The sequence below is a fragment of the Myxocyprinus asiaticus genome, chromosome 25 (genome assembly GCF_019703515.2).
Source record: "Myxocyprinus asiaticus isolate MX2 ecotype Aquarium Trade chromosome 25, UBuf_Myxa_2, whole genome shotgun sequence".
Taxonomy (NCBI): domain Eukaryota; kingdom Metazoa; phylum Chordata; class Actinopteri; order Cypriniformes; family Catostomidae; genus Myxocyprinus; species Myxocyprinus asiaticus.
In genome coordinates, this window is record NC_059368.1 from 1,687,179 (window position 1) to 1,708,787 (window position 21,609).

The 21,609-nt window shown below is 38.1% G+C and overlaps 1 protein-coding gene across 3 annotated transcripts in view; it reads right to left on the reverse strand.

Annotated features, from left to right (window-relative positions):
* Positions 1 to 1,312: 1,312 nt before the first annotated feature.
* LOC127416313 (serine/threonine-protein phosphatase 2A 56 kDa regulatory subunit gamma isoform-like) overlaps positions 1,313 to 21,609 on the reverse strand; it is a 43,089-nt gene continuing 22,792 nt past the window's right edge. For 2 of the 3 annotated variants that reach the window (XM_051655600.1, XM_051655603.1), the window contains 12 exons: positions 16,294 to 16,404; positions 14,318 to 14,410; positions 14,092 to 14,222; positions 13,370 to 13,429; positions 13,017 to 13,125; positions 11,072 to 11,125; positions 10,726 to 10,896; positions 10,411 to 10,538; positions 6,115 to 6,216; positions 5,954 to 6,026; positions 5,542 to 5,658; positions 1,313 to 3,340 (listed from right to left, as the gene is read on the reverse strand). In XM_051655600.1, the coding sequence (XP_051511560.1) occupies positions 3,206 to 3,340; positions 5,542 to 5,658; positions 5,954 to 6,026; positions 6,115 to 6,216; positions 10,411 to 10,538; positions 10,726 to 10,896; positions 11,072 to 11,125; positions 13,017 to 13,125; positions 13,370 to 13,429; positions 14,092 to 14,222; positions 14,318 to 14,410; positions 16,294 to 16,404 (1,284 nt within the window). In that variant the 3' untranslated portion in view covers positions 1,313 to 3,205. Of the gene's footprint in view, positions 3,341 to 5,527; positions 5,659 to 5,953; positions 6,027 to 6,114; positions 6,217 to 10,410; positions 10,539 to 10,725; positions 10,897 to 11,071; positions 11,126 to 13,016; positions 13,126 to 13,369; positions 13,430 to 14,091; positions 14,223 to 14,317; positions 14,411 to 16,293; positions 16,405 to 21,609 lie in introns of all 3 variants that reach the window. The other variant, XM_051655602.1, reaches the window with a different exon arrangement.

Sequence of the window (21,609 nt, forward strand, 5' to 3'; positions counted from 1 at the left end):
TGCATTACTAATTACTTTTTAAAACCCTGATCAACCTCGACCAGATGAAAAATACAAGGATATACATGAAACTGTTCCTTTAATTCTTTCAAATTAATCATATCAAATCAAATAAATTATTCATGAACTGGCCAAAGAATTTAAAGGGGCGGCGTTAAATTAGAAAACATATATTTGAACTTTAGACACTAAATTTCGATTTTAAATTCACTATTGTTTTATATAGAATTGTTCTATAGTCTATACAGTATTTAACGCAATTACATCAGAAGTAACTAATTACTGAAATTGAGTAATCCCTTACTTTTTTCAACGAAAAGGTAATTTAATTATAGTAATTAATTACTAAGTAATGCATTACACCCAACACTGATCTTAAGGCAGAAGTTTCTTACCTCAGAATTCACGCCATTCCCGTCACACTCACTGTGCGAGCGCGCTGCTGAAATAAAGCGTGCGATTGGACGTGAAAAGCGTAAAAGCCGGCACGTGTTTCCAGGTAGGGCGGTTTACAATTACGTGGATGCATATGAAAAATGTCATTTATTTTTTCTTTCTTTTTGATTTGGGGATGAAATATAACCTTTTTTTTTTTTTTTTTTTTAACTCCAGTCAGGTCTCCTAAGCAACCAAATTGGCCCGGTTGCTAGGGAGGGAAGAGTCACATGGGGTAACCTCCTCATGGTCGCTATATAATATAATATATAATGTGTTTCTCGCTCTCAGTGGGGCACGTGGCGAGTTGTGCATGGATGCCGCAGAGAATAGCGCGAAGCCTCAACATGCACTACGTCTCCGCGGTAACACGCTCAACAAGCCATGGGATAAGATGCGCGGATTGACGGTCTCAGACGCGGAGGCAACTGAGATTCGTCCTCCGCCACCCGGATTGAGGCGAGTCACTACGCCACCACGAGGACTTAGAGCGCATTGGGAATTGGGTGTTCCAGTGCTTCACCAATAATTCTGAAATAGCATGACAAGCATCCATTTCAAACAAATCATTAATAATTTAAGCTTTTTGTGTCTAAATACTTTGCTACGTTGCAGGCCTGGCTCCAGCTCTAAGGTGTAAGGTGGGCCATAGGACCCGCCGGGTGGGCCGAACAGTTGGAGGGGTGGGTGTAGGTGCAGTTCTCAAGGTGGGCCAAGTTCATGATTGGGTGGGCCAGGCCATGTTGTATTACACACAACCTATATGACAAAAGATGCTTTTATAAAGCTCACTAATACTGAAATATTGTCAAAACTCATATACAATCATACTTTTACACACACAGACACATACACAATACAAAATGCAACAAACTCATTGTTCTAAGATGAAAATATAAAACACGTTTTCTTTATTTCCTGTATATAGACATATACCACTTGAGATTTGGAGAAAAGCACATATGAAGGCTATTTTATGATGGGTTTCATCAGACAGCTGAATAAAGAGACAATAGATCTGAATTACAAATAGATAAAAAATACACATTAGAAATTAAATTCGAAACGTTTCTAACGCAGTTACAGAAGTCTGTCAAATACCAACTGTCTGCAAATGGCTAATAACCGTTTTCATCTGTACAAAATAAGAGATCTACCATTCAGTAATAGATGGATCATAACGGTACATAATATGTACAATATCAGATGAAGCCATTTAGTAAGGGTACGCGTACTAAAAGGACACTTTGCCGTTTTATTTTTCGCTCATGAACTGAAAACTGAAACGGAGAGGGAAATGTCACCACAATAGAAGCTTCAATCTGGAAAACAAATAAGAGGTTTTAAGTTATTCTATTGACACTGGCAAGGAAAATTAATTTGTAGATTTTAGCACTACAGCCAAAAGAGGGAGAAACTTAAATTACAACAGAAAACATGATAGAGAGAGGTTGGGAAAGAGAAAAATAATGTGTTATCTATAGCCATTTAAATTTGCACATTCAAATCGAACATCGATAAGCTTATGTGGGCCGAGAATAAAATAAACAAAAAATGCAAGCATCTTTGAATCACGTCACAGACATACGGGAAACCTGAAAAGAGAACTGCACTGTAGTTCCAACCAGGCGAAACAGAATGGAAGTTCAAACAATGGTTCAGAGCGAATAATCATAAAACAATGCAAAAAGAAAGCAGACAGCGAAAGTCGTTCAAGTTTGTCAGGAAATGTCCTTTTCTGTCCTTCGTTGGGCTTGTCCAGGTCCCGAAAAAACCACCACGATTGGTTGACGAATTCTTACGTCATTCTCATGTGTAAAGAAAGACTATCGGAAGCGAGTAAACGTACAAATAGCAAGTAACGAATTTACAACAGAAAATAAACAAAAGCCTTTGTCATGTAGGAAACGCCACTATGTTGTTACGGTTTCCCTAAAAAGGCACTCTATGCAAATAAAGGCTTGGTCAAAAAACGCACATGTAACTGGGTAAGCATTTACGTTTAAATATTGCCCATTAGAAAGCTTAAAATGCACTACGAGTTCGGAAGAAACAAAATGGATCGAAAATAAAACCACCATAAGGCCATTCGCCATTGTTTGAACAACCAAAATCTCCCTGGATGAACTTATTGCCAACTGTAAAAATATTAACACTTAAAAAAATGGTGTAAAATGGAAGGGTATTTGCACTGGCGGGTTCTCTTTTGTCAAATAATTCAAAAGACAGACCAGCCTGTTTCAAATGCGAAATGCGGTCGGTAAGACTAAAATGACATTTCATTTTCTGACGATGAAACGAACGTCACATAAAAAGACATTGACCACTGAAGACCGAGGCCGAAAGCTGACGTGGCGTTTGACATCGGCCCAAAAAAGCTGCTCTCTCGGCCTCCGAAACAACCTGAGAATCGCTCTCTCGCTCCGGACACAGTCGACAGCCACGCTTCAAGTGCTCTAGTGTCAAAAAACGACCTGTCCCAGTGCCTGTTTTCAGCACAACAGCATGAATCGAGCCGGTACAGGCACGTTACATCTTGAGAAACAAACGAAACAAAACAGAAAAGAGTCAGGAATGGAGAGATGACTAGACTAGCGTGGTGTTTAGGGCTCTGGATGTTGGACGGGCACTGGTGCGGTTCTGGATGGCAGAACTGGGCGTGTTTGTGTGTCACACCGGGGCCGTTCAGTGCCACCGCCGTCAGTGCTGTATGGGGCCGGCTCTTGCGCGGCGGGGTGAGACTGGGCTGGTTTTGGGCTTTTGAGGTCCTCTAGTGGCCGTCCTGGGCAGTGATCATGTCTTCGGCACGCCGGTGCGTCTCCAGAGCTTTCACTGCAGAGATATCCTGAGGCAGCTCAGACTTGCGTCGCACCAGGGGGCGTTCCTTACGCTGGTCTCTGTGCAGCTGGACACAGTTTAAATGCAACTCCAAGGTCAACATTTAACTTCTATACAGTGACATAATTCCAAGTGAAACAGAAAAAATGAAGTGGAAAATAATGTGGGGCAGGGGCTTGATTTTGTAAAGTAGACTTTGATATTGTTCATTAATCTTATTTTTCAAGTTGCCTTGGTTACTTCAGCATAAAAGACAAACTGTTTCAAAGGTGGAACAGGTTATTGCATTTTGATGAAAGAATGTGGAAAAAACTATTTAAAAACAACCATCAAAACAAGAAAAATGTGTTCACTATAGAAATTTCCAGGACTTTTGAGAATTTATTAATTTCCGTGATAGCGTCAGGTTTTCCATGATTAAATTATATATTGTAATTATATTATATTATATTAAAATTATATTTTATCCAAAGCAACTTAAATATAACCAGCCCGTCTGGCACCAACAGTCATCCATGCGATTATCTAATCAGCCAATCGTGTGGCAGCAGTGCAGTGCATAAAATCATGCAGATACGGGTCAGGAGCTTCGGTTAATGTTCACATCAACCATCAGAATGGGGAAAAATGTGATCTCAGTGATCTGGAGCGTGGCATGATTGTTGGCGCCAGACGGGCTGGTTTGAGTATTTCTGGGATTTTCACACACAACAGAATTTCTAGAATTTACTCTGAATGGTGCCAAAAACAAAAAACATCCAGTGAGCGGCAGTTCTGTGGACGAGAAACGTCTTGTTGATGAGAGAGGTCAACAGAGAATGGCCAGACTGGTTTGAACTGATAAAGTCTACGGTAACTCAGATAACCGCTCTGTACAACTGTAGCTGAGAAGAATATCATCTCTCAATGCTATTCTGAGATGCGGGTTGGCGCTGTTTTGGCGGCACGAGGGGGACCTAGACAATATTAGGCATTTATATATAAAGCTATAATATTACACATATACAGGGACTAAAAACGGTTCAAGGAACGAAAACCGAAAACAAACGAAATTTTTTGCAGAACATAACCGATAACCGGAACAAAGTGATTTTCAATTGTTCCAGAGTGAAAATGTTATTTTTAAATGCTGGTAACCAGTTATAACCGGTTAAAAATCATTAACTAAAGGTTAAAAGGTTTATCACAGTACATTTTTGTAACTACACCACTTCATGTTGCCTGAAAAAAATGAAACATGTGCTTTGATCCTGAAGGAAACTGCTGCATCACACATTTCTTTGCCTAATTGCACATTGTGGATGAAGCATTCTGTGGATGAAGACCTTTTTAACAACTATGTATAATTACTACATTTACTGTACATGCACGACTAATCCAGATGCATGAAAATCATTATTAGAGGTAAAAGTATTGTTAGATGTGATGCATTAATACTGATTTGATGCTGCCGGGTTTTGACTCAGAAGCAGATCTGTAAATACAATTATACTTAACTGTTAATTAACGGCTCGTTATGATTTCTATGCTGATAAATCCACCACACAGAAAAAAATTGTATTGCTTATGCACTTATTTTGGTGAGGCAAATGGTTTATTTTGGGCTTGTTTTTCCAGACCAGGTTGCTTATATCTCTTGCGAGATCTGGCGACAGTGTAATTGGTATTTCACCCACCATTAGCACAGAGTACTGTCATTTTAAAAAGAACGTTATTAAAGAATTTGGATTATATAAAATATTTGGAAAGGAGGCTGCAGAACTTCTGAACCGGAATGGAAAAATACAGTTTTTGCTCAGAAGGAAACGAAATGAAAAACATACTGTTTTTAGTCCCTGCTATTTCATATATATTAAAATGAAGAAAAAATACATATTTTTTTATATACAGTATAAATAAATTATGAAATATAAACTATTATGACACTTAAGATTTTTTTTAATTGTGGCATTATTTTCATTAAAATTAAGCACCTTCCCCCAAATTTTCATTATTGCAATGCATTGCAATTAAAAAAATACATACACATATATACATATATACATATATATATATATATATATAGTAATTATTACTATTATTTATTTATGTTTTATTTTGGGGTGAAATCTGCCCCAGACACCCAGACTGTTTTTGTCAAATTAACCAACATCCAATGTAGGACTTTTGTTTGGTAAATGGCTTATAAGCAAGAACAGAATTTAACGCAGCGAGTTTAATCTTTTATAACAGGTAAGGATATAACGGTAAACACCTGGTCATGTTTACCTGAGTGGCTTCTTCTTCTACTGTCTTCTTCAGCATCATGACATCATCGATCATCGGTCCGTCTGTCTCCATATCCATCGGACTGCTGAGGCTGCTGGAGTCGATGTACGTCAGGAACTAAAACATGAAAACACATTTCAGACTACTTACATTTTTTAGGGTCTTTTAGGGTCATTTAAAGGGATAATTCACCTAAAAATTGTGTCCTACAGAAATGGAAGTCTATATTACTGAAAGCGAAACTGTCAATGCATCTTTTTGATTTTAATGTAATTTTAATGTCCATAGGGCTCAACTCGTATTTATTATACAAATCATACTGATGATGCAGTAATTCTGCATAGAGTGTTCTTGAGAGGTTGACTTCAGTTATGTGTAGTCCACATGAGTAATACTGTATCAGAGCCGTCACCTGTGGGTTTGATTTGGCAAGACTCTCGATCTTTATCCACGCCTCCTCACGCTCTTTCCACTTGGCTTTCTCTCTAATGTTCAGAGAGACAGAGGGAAACTGTTCAGTAACACACTGGATCATAAACACCTAGATATGAAAGTCTGTGAAAAGTTTCATACTTGTTTTTCTCAGCTCTGAACTGCTGTGTGCAATCATCAAACAATTTCTGATTCATCTCCATAAACAGCTTCAGTGCGTTATAGATCAGACCATGAATCGTCCTGACAACAAGAGAGATTGATTATTGATCACATCTTCATTATATATATATATATATATATATATATATATATATATATATATATATATATATATATATATATATATGTGTGTGTGTTACGGTCCCACTCAGTCTGCCCAGTGTTCTTTGTCTGTTTATTTCTGTGTGTGTTTGTGTTGTGCATTTGCACGTGTCTTAGTCAGTGTTGTGGTTTACCATGTGCTGTCCCGACCCCGCCTCCTCATTCCCTCTGGCCTCACCCTCTAGTCTAGTCCTGGTTATGTTGATTGTCGTCACATGTTCCTCATGTGCTCAGTCTGTATATATTATGCTCCCTTTCCTCTTGTGTTTGTCGTATTGTTTTGTTTCTCATGCTCAGTCTGTTTTTTTTTTGCTCCGTCTCCGGTCTTTAATTTTTTTCAGTTTATAGTTTATCATTTCGCTTTTGAGTTTTTTTCCCTTGTGAGAGTTTGTTTTCTTTTATTTAAATAAATCTTTTTTTTTTTTACTCATTCCTGCTATTGAGTTCTCATTCCTGACGCATCCTTGACAATATATATATATATATATATATATACACACACACACACACACACACACACACACACACACACACACACGCATTTACAGTATATAGGGGTGGGCGATACGACCAAAATCTTATCACGATATGAGTAATATTATATTATGATAACGATATCAAGATGTAAAAAAAAAAAAAAAAAAAAAAAAAAGGAAAATAAATTAAAAAAAATTATTATATATATATATTAATTAAACAACCATATTATACTGCCTAATTCTGGATAATCCAGTCAGTGAATTTAATACTTCCTCTTGTTTAATTTTCTCTTTATTTGGAAATTGACAAAAGTCCAAATAAAAATAATTTAAAAAAAATAAATAAATAAAAAAAAACTCTCAACCTGGTTTTAAATAATTCTTTCCACAATGCTAAATTTCACGTTATGCCACATTTCAGTCTGATATGTTGTTGGCCAATATTATTATTATTATTATTATTATTAAACTTTCCTCTATAAACTCAAGATCTTCCCAAAGCAATGCAACAAAGAAAATAATGCATAACTTAACATAAAAATCCAACGAAAATAAACACTTGCAGAAAATATCCAAAACTGTGTAAACATTTTGAGCAGAAAAAAAATTATTATTTTTTATAAATAAACAACAAAAAAATAAATATATGACAGAATTAATACAGAGCACATCTTTTGGCTTTCATAATATTGTTTTGCGTGCTTCATTTTGAGGTAAAACAAATTGCTTGTATTACGAGTGATTATCGTCGTGCGACAGTTTGTAGATTACATGTTTCTGCTCAGTGTTGGCTTTTGTTTCACTTGTTTGGGTGACGTCCCGTTCTGTGGAGTGATCTTGTAAACCACTCTGCGCTCTCTTGTAAATATCAGGAATCCTGCTGGACTCCCACGCACTTGCGTGCTCCAGTGAAAGCACACGTGACGCTCACATGAAACACAGATGCACGTGTTAGATGAGAAGCATATTAAGCACTAATGAAGTGCCGAATGCGAAATGAGTGTCACTGAATTTGCTTGGGCAGCCGGCAAAAAAGTTTTAATGCCATAAAAACCCTGTCCATGTTTCTTAAATTCTCGAAGTCTCACGTGAGGCCCACTGATAGATAAGTACACGCTGCACACATGAATATTTACATTTCACGATATAGCAAAATCTCTATCGACTGACACTTCATATCGTCGCCACGATAGATACTGTCATATTGCCCTGCCCTAATACAATATATATATATATATATTAGGTCTGGGTATTTCCAGACACCTCACGATATGATATGGATCACTATACATACAGTATGTCACGATTCGATATATATTGGGATGCATCACAATATCATGGTTCGATTTTCTTATGATTCACATGCTCTCAATTTCATTCCAATAAATATTGGTATATTTCAGTTATGTCCTTTTTGCTTACAAATTAAAGAAATTCTCTCTCAGCAATTTTTTTTTTTTTTATCAGAAGTTTTTCATCCCTTTGCTCACATTTTAGCTTTTAAAAAGATGCAAATTCCATGAAAATTTGCATGTGTGTGCACGCATATACACACACTCACTGAGCACTTTATTAGGTACACCTGTACACCTACTTATTCATGCAATTATCTAATCAGCCAATCATGCGGCAGAGTGTAATGTATAAAGTTAATGTTCAAATCAACCATCAGAATGGGGAAAAATGTGATCTTAGTGATCTGGACCGTGGCATGATTGTTGATGCCAGATGGACTGGTTTGAGTATTTCTGGGATTTTCACACACAACAGTCTCTAGAATTTACTCTGAATGGTGCCAAAAACAAAAAACATCCAGTGAGCGGCAGTTCTGTGGACAGAAACACCTTTTTGATGAGAGAGGTCAACAGAGAATGGCCAGACTGGTTCAAGCTGACAGAAAGTCTACAGTAACTCAGATAACCGCTCTGTACAATTGTGTTGGGAAGAATATCATCTCTGAATGCACAACATGTAGAACCTTGAGGCAGATAGACTACATCAGCAGAAGACCACGTCGGGCAGTTTATTAGGACCACAGTGTGTGTATTTTGTTTAGATGTCTAATTTCTCTTATTTACAAGTATTTACTTCAATATGTAGAACACGTGCTAAAAGCCAGCACTGTCTCTTTAAGGACAGTGACGTTAATGTGAATGGAGTCGAATGTCTGATTAGAATTAAATGTTTTATTTATTTATATATTTATTTTTTTATCAACATCTAAAAGACCAAAGAGGGAACTATAAGAGACATTATCAATGACAAATGGATTACGTGGATCTCATTTGGAGGCAAAACAAACTTTCACTTTCGGCACGCAGTGAAAGGATGCTGAACTCGGTGCTGAACTGAAATATTACCAGTCAGTGGCTAAGTCGCATATGTATTGTAAAGTGCTGCGCATAGAGTAAAAGATCGCTTTTGGGATTTATGAATCAATATCGATATAATCAGTTTGTGGTTATTCTGAAAATGTAGAGATATATATATATTTTTATCCCCTTTTCTCTCAATTCAGAATGCCCAATTCCCACTACTTAGTACGTCCTCCTGGTGGCGCGGTTACTTGCCTCAATCCGGGTGGCGGAGGACAAGTCCCAGTTGCCTCCGCTTCCGAGACCGTCAATCAACGCATCTTATCACGTGACTCGTTGTGCATGACACCGCGGAGACTCACAGCATGTGGAGGCTCATGCTACTCTCCGTGATCCACGCACAACTCACCACATGCCACATTGAGAGCGAGAACCACATAATCAGTGACCACGAGGAGGATACCCCATGTGACTCTACCCTCCCTAGCAACCGGGCCAATTTGGTTGCTTAGGAGACCTGGCTGGAGTCACTCAGCACACCCTGGATTCGAACTCGTATCAAAACATTGATAAAATATCTGTCCAAGAACATTCAGTACACAAAGAACTCCAGATAACATGAGTTGTGGAAAATCAGATGTGATCGAGGAGCTTTATACCGTTCGTGCATGGTAGGTCTATCCCTCACAGACTCGTTGTCATTCCCATTAAAAATCAAAGATGGCGCTAGCGTGAATAAGGTCTCTGAATGTTCCAAGAAACGCCACATTGAGTTTGCACTAATTTAGACGACCTGCTTCGTCTTTATTGAACTGTTGGACATGACGTGAATACACAGAGTTGAATAAAAGTATCGATACAATATCATGAGGAAAAGTATATACTGTATATCGATATTTGATAGTATTGGCACAGCCCTAACTGTTTATATCACAAATGAACAACCCATAATCCAATCAAATCCTGGAGGATTTTCCCTGCTGAATATTCTATTCACTCAGAAATACGGCATGTTACTAAAAAGCAAAATATGTTGCAAATGACAAGGTTCCTGCAAACAAGCTATTAAAAAACAAACTACCCAACAAACCATTTTGAAGGCTGTGACACATTTTTCTTGCATCAAAAATGGTTGAAATGTAGTTTTTCATGACCATGTTCCACCCTCTCTCTGACCCTTACAATTAAACAGTCTGTTTTTGCTACTGTACCTTTAAGACTTTATATGTAAGACTTTATACTATATTTAAATGACCCCTGTTATGACTGTTTAGCCTCTTTGCATGTGAAATGTTAGCATGTTAAACAGTGTGACTCACTTGTTCCAGTGGGTTTTGGAGTTTCGGTACAGTGACGGGAACATGATGGGTAGAATCCTGGCAGCGTTATCACTGATTAAACTCATGATGTATTCATTATTCCAGTAGTACAGAGCGCGCTCCGCAACCTGAGGACAACACCGGTACAAATCAGGACATGGGAAAACATTTACACACACACACACATTAAATTAACTACTAATCAAGTCTTTTCATGGGGAGTTTAAAGCAACTACTTCATGAATAAATTCATAGATGCACTTTCAAACTGTTTTGTATTTATATTTTGAGATTTATCGGTCAGGGCGAATGAACCTGGAAGTGTGGGCTGGAGACACATTTGGCGAGCTGTCTGAAGAGCGGCTCCATCACTTTCACAAACTCTGACGGCTCGATGACATCCAGGATCTCCTCCAGCTCATTGAGGAACATCACTTCCTTTGGACTGTGAGTCTTTGGCCAGTACTTCAGCAGAGCCATCACTACCTGAAGAACAAGTAAACATCAGAACACCTTAGAAAGTCCAAAAAAATCATTAAAATAATAATAGAGCCTGATCAAATGTATTTGTATATGAAGCTGTTAGGAAAAACACTGACATGCAGCTTTAAAAGAGGTAAAAGAATAAATGCAATGAACACAAGGCCGCACTGAAACTCACTGGTTCAGTAAGTGTGCTATCCTTCTCTAAAAACTGCACCACACAGTACGCCAGCTGTAACGAAAACATTCACAACATTACATCACATAATCAATAGTATTGTTTAAAGGGATGCACCCATATAGACATTTTTAAAGTATTATTTAATTTATTAATAACATGAATAGTGTTTATGTAAATAGTATTATAATTATACGAATTAATATTTATTATTTATACATAGTGAATAATAGTTTTTATAGAGATGCACCCATAAAGACATTTTTATAGTATTATATAATAGTGTCTAAATGAATATTATCATCATTATATTAATGGATAATAATTTTTATAAATAGTGAATAATAGTATTTATAGAGATGCACCCATAAAGATATTTTTATAGTATTATTTAAAAGTGTTTAAATGAATATTATTATAATTATATTAATGGATAATTATTTATAAATAGTGAATAATAGTTTTTATAGAGATGCACCCATAAAGATATTTTTATGGTATTATTTAAGTGTTTAAATGAATATTATTATAATTATATTAATTGATAATTATTTATAAATAGTGAATAATAGTTTTTATAGAGATGCACCCATAAAGATATTTTATAGTATTATTTAAGTGTTTAAATGAATATTATTATAATTATATTAATTGATAATTATTTATAAATAGTGAATAATAGTTTTTATAGAGATGCACCCATAAAGATATTTTTATAGTATTATATAATAGTGTCTAAATGAATATTATCATCATTATATTAATGGATAATAATTTTTATAAATAGTGAATAATAGTATTTATAGAGATGCACCCATAAAGATATTTTTATAGTATTATTTAAAAGTGTTTAAATGAATATTATTATAATTATATTAATGGATAATTATTTATAAATAGTGAATAATAGTTTTTATAGAGATGCACCCATAAAGACATTTTTATAGTATTATTTAATAGTTTTTATGGGGATGGACCCATATAGATATTTATATAGTATTATTTATATTATTGATATAAATAATGTTTATATGAAGTGTTATAATTATATTAAAGGATATTATTTATGAATAGTGAATAGTAAAAAAGCAGGAAAATGTAAAGAGCAAAGACTGTGGGACAGCAAACAGGAACTAAAACCTCTATTCATCATCCAAACAGGAAAACGTTATCGTCTGATGTAAATAATCTAGAAATGTTTGATATTGCCTATTAGCGTTGTCACCATACCAAAATTTCAGTAGTCAGTACAGATGCCACTGAAATTTCACCGTTTTCGATACCAATTTTGATGCCACAACAAAAATGTGCTAATATGGTAATGTTACATAGTTGTAATATATTTCTGCTGCAATTTCATCAATTTCAGACGTCTAGCTTTTATTTTGACGTGAACTTTTATTTTGACGTGTGTATCTGACAGAAGCTTCATTTCTCCGTATAAACAGTTTGCTACGTGGCACAGTGAGATCATTAAAGCGCAAATGCTGTAGTTTAATTATATAAATATATAGTCTACATGTTGTGCTTCACAGTGGATTAGTGCTCTGCTTTGTCATCTTATACAACTCGAATGATTCTCAATGTCTGTGGAGTCTCCAGTGTTCGAGTGGTCGGCTTCACACATTCACTTTAAAGCACGCAGCTCATGCAGACTATGATTGCGGCCTTTCACGTGTTAATAATCACACTAGGACATGTTATGATTTTAATTTGATTGTGTATTTCAGTGTAAAAGGAATACTAGAGAAGTAGTCGTGTGTCAGACAGCGCACGGGGACCAAATTACGTCGGTGCTCGTTATAACTGGTACTACAGAAACACTGGTATCGTGACATCTTTTTTAAAAGTGGACAGGCACTGCTGCATTTCATTAATTGGCCTGGCTGTATATCACTACTGAGCACTAAACTCTTTAAGACAGATAGAAACATGGTGTTCGTACCTGTGGGTGATACACACTGAGCGACTTCACTTTGTGCAACGGTAACAAAACTTTTAACAGGAAGATTTTGTGCTCTTCTTTCAGTGGTAAGGCAAAGCCGTTAATTATGCTGTTGAGCAAGAAAAAGATGTGAATCACTCTGAAACAGCTAACAAAGACTGTATCATAAATGAAGCATCAAACACATTAAACACAGCTGTCAGATCATGAATGAGCTCGCTGCTGCTGTGAGAAAGTTCACCTCAGTAAACGTGACTAACACAACACTGTGAACATGAGAAGTGTTTGAAACTAGAGGATCATATGAGAATAATGTATATAGAATACTTAAAAACCACAAAAATGATTCTTACCTTCCTAATATTTCCAGTAGTTCTGCTATTCCATTATGATGCTCTGTTTCATAGATGAAGCTATATGGAGATAATATTCAAACATCGTGAACTGCTCACTGATAATTACATGATTATTCAATGACTTTTCCAGATGTTTGTAATTACTCAATGATGTTTTTTTTAATTATTTTGAAGTGGCTAACAGAACTAGAAAAACTGATATTATAGATGCAGAAAGTGAATAATGCAACTTTTGATTTTTTGGCTTTTTTTTTTATTTTTTAAATGGAGATTTTTTCCCCTTCTTCTCCCAATCTGGAACGCCCAATTCCCAATGCGCTCTAAGTCCTCGTGGTGGCAATCCGGGTGGCTGAGGACGAATCCCAGCTGCCTCCGCGTCTGAGACCGTCAACCCGCGTCATCTTATCACGTGGCTTGTTGAGCACGTTACCGCGGAGACGTAGCACATGTGGAGGCTTCACGTAATCCACTGCGGCATCCACGCACAACTCACCACGCGCCCCACCGAGAGTGAGAACCACATTATAGCGACCACGAGGAGTTTACCCCATGTGACTCTACCCTCCCTAGCAACCGGGTCAATTTGGTTGCTTAGGAGACCTGGCTGGAGTCACTCAGCACGCCCTGGATTCGAACTCGTGACATGCGAACTCCAGGGGTGGTAGTCAGCGTCTTTACCACTGAGCTACCCTGTATGTCCTGTATATGTGGAGTCTCACCTATAGAATATATTATTAATCTGTTTTCTGATGTATGCCCTGAGGCCCAGAAACTTTCCGTAGATACGGTGGAGAGTGGTCTTCAGGAAGTCACGTTCACGAGGGTCCTCGCTGTCAAACAGCTCCAGGAGCTGCAATCACATCACAGATCACTTACTACTCTTATTCTACGAAGATAAATTAAAATTTAAACTAAAACACACGTGAGAATATTGTATCAACATACCTGTAACACAAACTTCTGGTCTATGTATTTCTTGGCTATGTTTGGTTGAAAGTCAGGTGACTCTAAAAACCGCAGGAAAAATTCATACACAAGCTGCGGAAAGAAAAATACGTGTTTTATTTGCACGTAAATAGTCGTTTAGTGGACACCTTTATCAATAGAAGCTTACAGTCACTTATTACAGTCCACCAAGTATCTTGACTAGGTGTATGAATCTTTTAAAACCTGTCTGGTTCTCATTTCAATCCAAAATTAAAAGAAAAAAAGTAGAATATACACTGGCGGCCAAAAGTTTGGAATAATGTACAGATTTTGCTCTTATGGAAAGAAATTGGTACTTTTATTCACCAAAGTGGCATTCAACTGATCACAATGTATAGTCAGGACATTAATAACATGAAAAATTACTATTACAATTTGAAAAAAATCTTCTTAAACTACTTCAAAGAGTTCTCATCAGTAAATCCTCCACGTGCAGCAATGACAGCTTTGCAGATCCTTGTTATTCTAGCTGTCAGTTTGTCCAGATACTCCGGTGACATTTTACCCCACACTTCCTGTAGCACTTGCCATAGATGTGTCTGTCTTGTCGGGCACTTCTCACGCACCTTACAGTCTAACTGATCCCACAAAAGCTCAATGGGGTTAAGATTCATAACACTCTTTTCCAATTATCTGTTGTCCAATGTCTGTGTTTCTTTGCCCACTCTAACCTTTTCTTTTTGTTTTTCTGTTTCAAAAGTGGCTTTTTCTTTGCAATTCTTCCCATAAGGCCTGCACCCCTGAGTCTTCTCTTTACTGTTGTACATGAAACTGGTGTTGAGCGGGTAGAATTCAATGAAGCTGTCAGCTGAGGACATGTGAGGCGTCTATTTCTCAAACTAGAGACTCTGATGTACTTATCCTCTTGTTTAGTTGTACATCTGGTCTTCCACATCTCTTTCTGTCCTTGTTAGAGCCAGTTGTCCTTTGTCTTTGAAGACTGTAGTGTACACCTTTGTATGAAATCTTCAGTTTTATGGCAGTTTCAAGCATTGTATAGCCTTCATTCCTCAAAACAATGATTGACTGATGAGTTTCTAGAGAAAGCTGTTTCTTTTTTGCCATTTTTTGACCTAATATTGACCTTAAGACATGCCAGTCTATTGCATACTGTGGCAACTCAAAAACAAACACAAAGACAATGTTAAGCTTCATTTAACGAACCAAATATCTTTCAGCTGTGTTTGATATAATGGCAAGAGATTATCTAGCACCAAATGATCAATTTATCATGATTACTCAAGGATAAGGTGTTGGAGTGATGGCTGCTGTCTAGATTTGATCAAAAATGACTTTTTTCAAATAGTGATGGTGCTGTTTTTTACATCAGTAATGTCCTGATTATACTTTGTGATCAGCTGAATGCCACTTTGTTGAATTAAAGTACCAATTTCCTTCCGAAACAGCAAAATCTGTACATTATTCCAAACTTTTGGCCGCCAGTGTACATTGAAGAAAATGAAGCCTATTTTTAAATGTTAGTTTTGCATTGAGACATTATTTTTTAGACAATTAAGCACATTTAACACCAAATACTCATTACTGTGATGCATTCGGACATTTGATTTGAGCTCATTTGTAATACTCATTCTCAATAGATTTTAACATTACAATTTAAATATCATGAAATATATCATTATTTTACAATATTGCATTATTTTTTTCACATAACAGCAATGAAAACAATTCTATTCTCTGACACTAACAAGAATTAGGTGGCGAAAATGTGCTTAATTATCAATTAAATATTAATTGTTAACAAATAGAACCTTATTGTAACGTGTTACCAGTTTTTTAATGTATATTGTATTATTTTAAATGAAACATCGTACCAATAATCAAGGGAAATAATCTGTGCAACCATAATATACAAATACCTTGTGTGTGTGTGCGCAAGTTTGTGTGTGTGTGTGTGTGTGTGGACAGGTATTCACCTGTAGGTGTGGCCAGGCCGCCTCTAACGTTGGCTCATCCTCCTCTGGGTCAAACTCGGCCCCGGTCGGGTTCGATGATGGGGGTAACGTCCTAAACATGTTCACTGCAAACTGAAACAGACCATCAAAAAGTTAAACTGGCGAGGAAAAGGTCCTCACATGACATCGACAGACCTTACAGTTTCTTTTAAAATGAGGTGGAACAAACCGAAATGTATGAGGTTATCCACTGATAATCTTCCCATGTCGTAGTTCTCAAAAAACGATGTATATTGTATTTACATTTTTGTATTTTTAAACTTGCCGTGTTGCGATCGGTATACAGCTCACAAGTTATATGGAATATATTTACTGTACTTTGATGATGCCATTTTGTCCTTTTGAAGATTGACAGCCCTTGGTCTATTTAAGTTTTCATTAAAGAGCGCAAGAGCGTAGGGGGCCTGAGTAGCTCAGCAAGTAAAGACGCTGACTACCACACCTGGAGTCGCGAGTTCGAATCCAGGGAGTGCTGAGTGACTCCAGCCAGGCTTCCTAAGCAACCAATTGGCCCGGTTGCTAGGGAGGGTAGTGTCACATGGGGTAACCTCTTCGTGGTCGCTATAATGTGGTTCTCACTCTCGGTGGGGCGCGTGGTGAGTTGTGCGTGGATGCCGTGGAGAATAGCGTGAGCCTCCACATGCGCTACGTCTCCATGGTAACGCGCTCAACAAGCCACGTGATAAGATGCGCGCACTGACGTCTCGGACGCAACTGAGATTTGTCCTCCACCACCCGGATTGAGGCTAGTCACTACGCCACCACGAGGACTTAAGAGCGCATTCCAAATTGGGGAGAAAAATCCAAAGAGTGCAACAGTGCCCCCTTTTCAGTCGTCTTGGTTCAAAATCATTTTTCCCATTCATTTCCCCCCCCCCCCAAGCGATTTCATAAAAACCTTCATAAAAAAGTCGTAAGCCATGTACCGAGGTGAATAACAACATCTCAAACTTTGATTTGAAGCAAAAAAGTATTTGAAAATCAAATCATACAACCAAAGATACAAGACTGTGTACTTAACGTCTTTAATGAGGGAATGAACTACAATCCCATTAAGCATTGCGAAAGATGTAATCCAGGGGTGTTCATTACGTCGATCGACTGGTCGATCGCAAGACAACCATTAGTCGATCTCGTTAACAGGTCAAACGGTAAAGGGAGTAGAGAGAGAAACTATTCAAATAATGAAATTCATAAAGATCACTTTTTATTTCCTCATTTCGGCTCCCACATGGGTGGATTTCCAAAACGCAGGATGGCAGGAGAAGACTTATTCATATTTATGAGGAAAGCTCCACCTGATTGGTTACGGTTGCGATTAGGGGTAGGGCTATAGTTCCTCCGTCCAATCAGGTAGCGCTTTCCTGATAAATATTACTGACTCGCCCAATCAGGTATCGCTTTCCTCGGGAATATAAATGACTCTTCCCCTGCCTTCCTAAGTTTCGAAAACTCGTCTGACAGACGGCTTATTTTTGTGTTCGTGACATTTGTGTGTGTGTGTACGCGCCTGTGTGATGGTCAAATGCATTTCAAAATGCCACTTTGCGAGGTATTGATAGAAACACATCAGTTATGACTGATGTATGCATAAACAAAAAAAACATTTGTATCAAAATATCAGATCTGTGCATTAGGACTTGCAGCGTAAATACAAATGCAGCCTCAAGGGCGTAACTAAAGGGAGGGCAGGGTGGGCAGCTGCCCTAAGGCACGGGTTGAGAGGGGGCCCGCAAGAGTAGACCGAAAGTAACCATTTTTATGGTTCCTTGTCTTGAATAATAACTTGAGAACTTGAAACAATGTTTACCCAATTACTGTAACAAATGAGTAAGTATTAGTTTTTGCATTGAGAATCATCAAATGTTGGTATCTTGACAACATTCCCTACAATGTATATTTAAATTGTGCATGGTAGATCTTACTGTAATAGCATTATGAAAAAGTAGATCTCATGCCATATAAATGTGAGCACCCCAGAAGTAATTGAATTAAAAATGGTGGATATAAAGCTAAAGTTGTTGATTAATGTAGAGAAACAGTATATTTATTTTGACAATTTTACCGCAAATATTCAGATATACACAAATATACAGCGGCAAGAAAAAGTATGTGAACCCTTTGGAATTTCCTGCATTTCTGCACTATTCATAATATATGGTCTGATCTTCATCTTCACCATAGTAGACAAACACAATCTGCTTGAAGTAATGGCAAACAAATGATTGTACTGGTTCTTGTCAATACTGAATTTAAACATTCATAGTCTAGGATAGAAAAAGTACGTGAACCTCTGCGCTTCAGACTTCTAAAAAAGCTAATCAGAGGCAGGTGTTCCAGTCAATGAGCTGAGATTGTAGGTGTGGACTTTAGAGGTGCCCTGCTGTATGAAAACACAAGCGTCTGGGTACTGACAGAGTCTGAACTTCTCAAGAAGCCTGTGAACCATGCCCTTATAAAAACAAGAATTGTAGGGATGTGTGAAGCTGGAAAAGGCTACAAAAAATGTCTAAAGACCTTGATGCTCACCAATCCACAGTACAACAAACTGTCTACAAATGGAGGAAATTCAGTACTGTTGCTACTTTCCCTAGAAGTAGGCGTTCTGCAAAGATCACCTAAGAGCACAACGTGCAATGCTTAAGGATGTAAAAAGAAGCCAAGGGTAACATCAAAAGATCTGCAGAAATCTCTTGAAATTGCTAATGTCTCTGTTCACTGAATGTGCCTGGGTAGCTCAGCAAGTAAAGACGCTGACTACTACACCTGGAGTCGCAAGTTTGAATCCAGGGCGTGCTGAATGACTCCAGCCAGGCTTCCTAAGCAACCAATTGGCCCGGTTGCTAGGGTGGGTAGAGTCAGGTTGGGTTATAATAGGATTTTTACTTCAGGAACCAGACTGTTGCGCTCTGTATGGTAAAGAGTAGAGTAAACATTCTGCATTTGCCTTCGTGTTCCACAAAAGGAAAAATGTCATACAGTTTGGGGGTGAATAAAATGATTAAATAATCTACATTTTGGGTGAACTATCCTTTGACAACTGACAATTCACTGCAAGAAGTTTTATTTTTTGTTAACGTTCTCTTTATTGAATTGTTCATACTGTACGAGAACAAGCTCGGTTGATAATCTCACCTATTTGATGACTGGAAAAGTGGCGTCATACGCACAAATTAAATATAATAAAAGGTTTTAATCCTTCCCGACTGGTGCACTTTGAAGTTCTTGGCTTTAATCATCAAAGTGTGTGATGCAGTGTGTGATGCAGGAACTGCGGTGGAGAATATATTATCATGCTTATTTCGCATGGGCTACAATCAAGAGAATGAGTCCATTTGCACTTCGATGGACTGAGGTTTCCTGCTTAGCGTGAGGCGCAGACTCTAATAAATATCAAAGACATGTAATTGAGTGTTGGAATAGCTACAGCTGGCAGCAGCACTGAGGGCAATGCCAGGTCAACCAGCACTCTGCTGCTAAATGCAACGCTCTCGGCCAAAAATGGCCCCTTAAAAGGACAACAAAACAACAGAGGAGCCTGCAGATTTGTTCAAGCTCTCGACATAACCTTGTATGGATGAGTGATGCTCTATCAACCGCTTCTACAGATGACGAGGACATTCACTTTCACCTCAAAGAGGAGAAGACGTGTTTAAATACAGTACCGAAAGCAATATAACAAAAGACTTTTCACTACACCAAGAAGTATTGTATTTCCCTGTCAACGGTACTCAATGGCTTGGTTGGCACACTGCACACGAATACTGTCCACAATGTTATTTTGCGAGTGAGGAAATCAGATCCATTTGTTCAGACAGTATAGTGAATATCTGGTGTACAGTGTTTCCCACAGGATTTTGTGAGACTGTGGTGGGTGGTCCTCGGACCCTCTAGGGGGGTCCGGGGGGTATGCTCTCCTCGTAAGACAATTTTGTACAATTTAAAGTTAAATGCATCGATCTAGAGCTCTTTGAGAGCAAAATTAAGAGGCTAGATCTATGCTCTTGTAAACAGTTTTTTTTTGTGCTCTAGTAGTAATTTAACCATAAACGCATTGGTTGAATAGATATGAATGGGGATGACACGGCAAAAAAGTCACACCCACAAAGCATAAACGAGACGGAGTTTCATTGGATGCTCAGTTCACAAATGGTCAAAACACAATCGACTAGAACATAATTAATAATAATAATAATTTTCTTTATTTATCACACATTATACATTTGCACATATACAGTGAAATTCTTCTTTTTCACATATCCCAGCTAGGCTGGGGTCAGAGTGCAGGGTCAGCCACGATACGGCGCCCCTGGAGCAGATAGGGTCGAGGGCCTTGCTCAAGGGCCCAACAGTGGCATCTTGGCGGTGCTGGGGCCTGAACCCCTGACCTTCTGATCAGTAACCCAGAGCCTTAACCGCTGAGCTACCACTGCCCCTGAGGTCATATCCCAGCCAAGCTGGGGTCAGAGCGCAGGGTCAGCCATGATACGGCGCCCCTGGAGCAGATGGGGTCAAGGGCCTTGCTCAAGGGCCCAATGGTGGTATCGTGGCAGTGTTGGGGCTTGAACCCCTGACCATCTAGTCATTAACCCAGAGCCTTAACCGCCAAGCCACCACTGCCCCTGAACATTTGAGCCAGGGCTCGACATTTGAGCCAGGGCTCGACGTTAAGCATTGTCACGTGCTTGTCCTCTGGACAAGTAAATTGGTCATTCTCTTGTACGAGTAAAAAAGTTACTTGTCCAGAGAGAAAAATGGACATTTAAGTTACAACATGTCAAAGATTATGTTGTATATTTTTCTTAAATTATGACCTATGCCCAACCGAATAGTGTAGCTATGCAATCAACTCAATTCTCCATGACAGAAATGTAAACTGCACTGGGTAGGGGAGGAGACTATTAACATATGATAATTATTTTATGTTATGTATGGTAGTCAGATAAAGAAGAGCATCCATCACCATCATTTACAGCAGGGATGCTCACACTTCTATGGAATGAGATCTACTTTTTCATCATGTTATTGCAGCAAGATCTACCATGTACAACAAAGGCTATACATTACCACAATAACAACATTTCAGTAGTCGGCAGTGAAAATTGACAATTCTCAATACCAGCTTTTATACCACAACAAATAATAACACTAACTGGGGGCCTGGGTAGCTCAGCGAGTATTGACACTGACTATCACCCCTGGAGTCGTGAGTTTGAATCCAGGGTGTGCTGAGTGACTCCAGCCAGGTCTCCTAAGCAACCAAATTGGCCCGGTTGC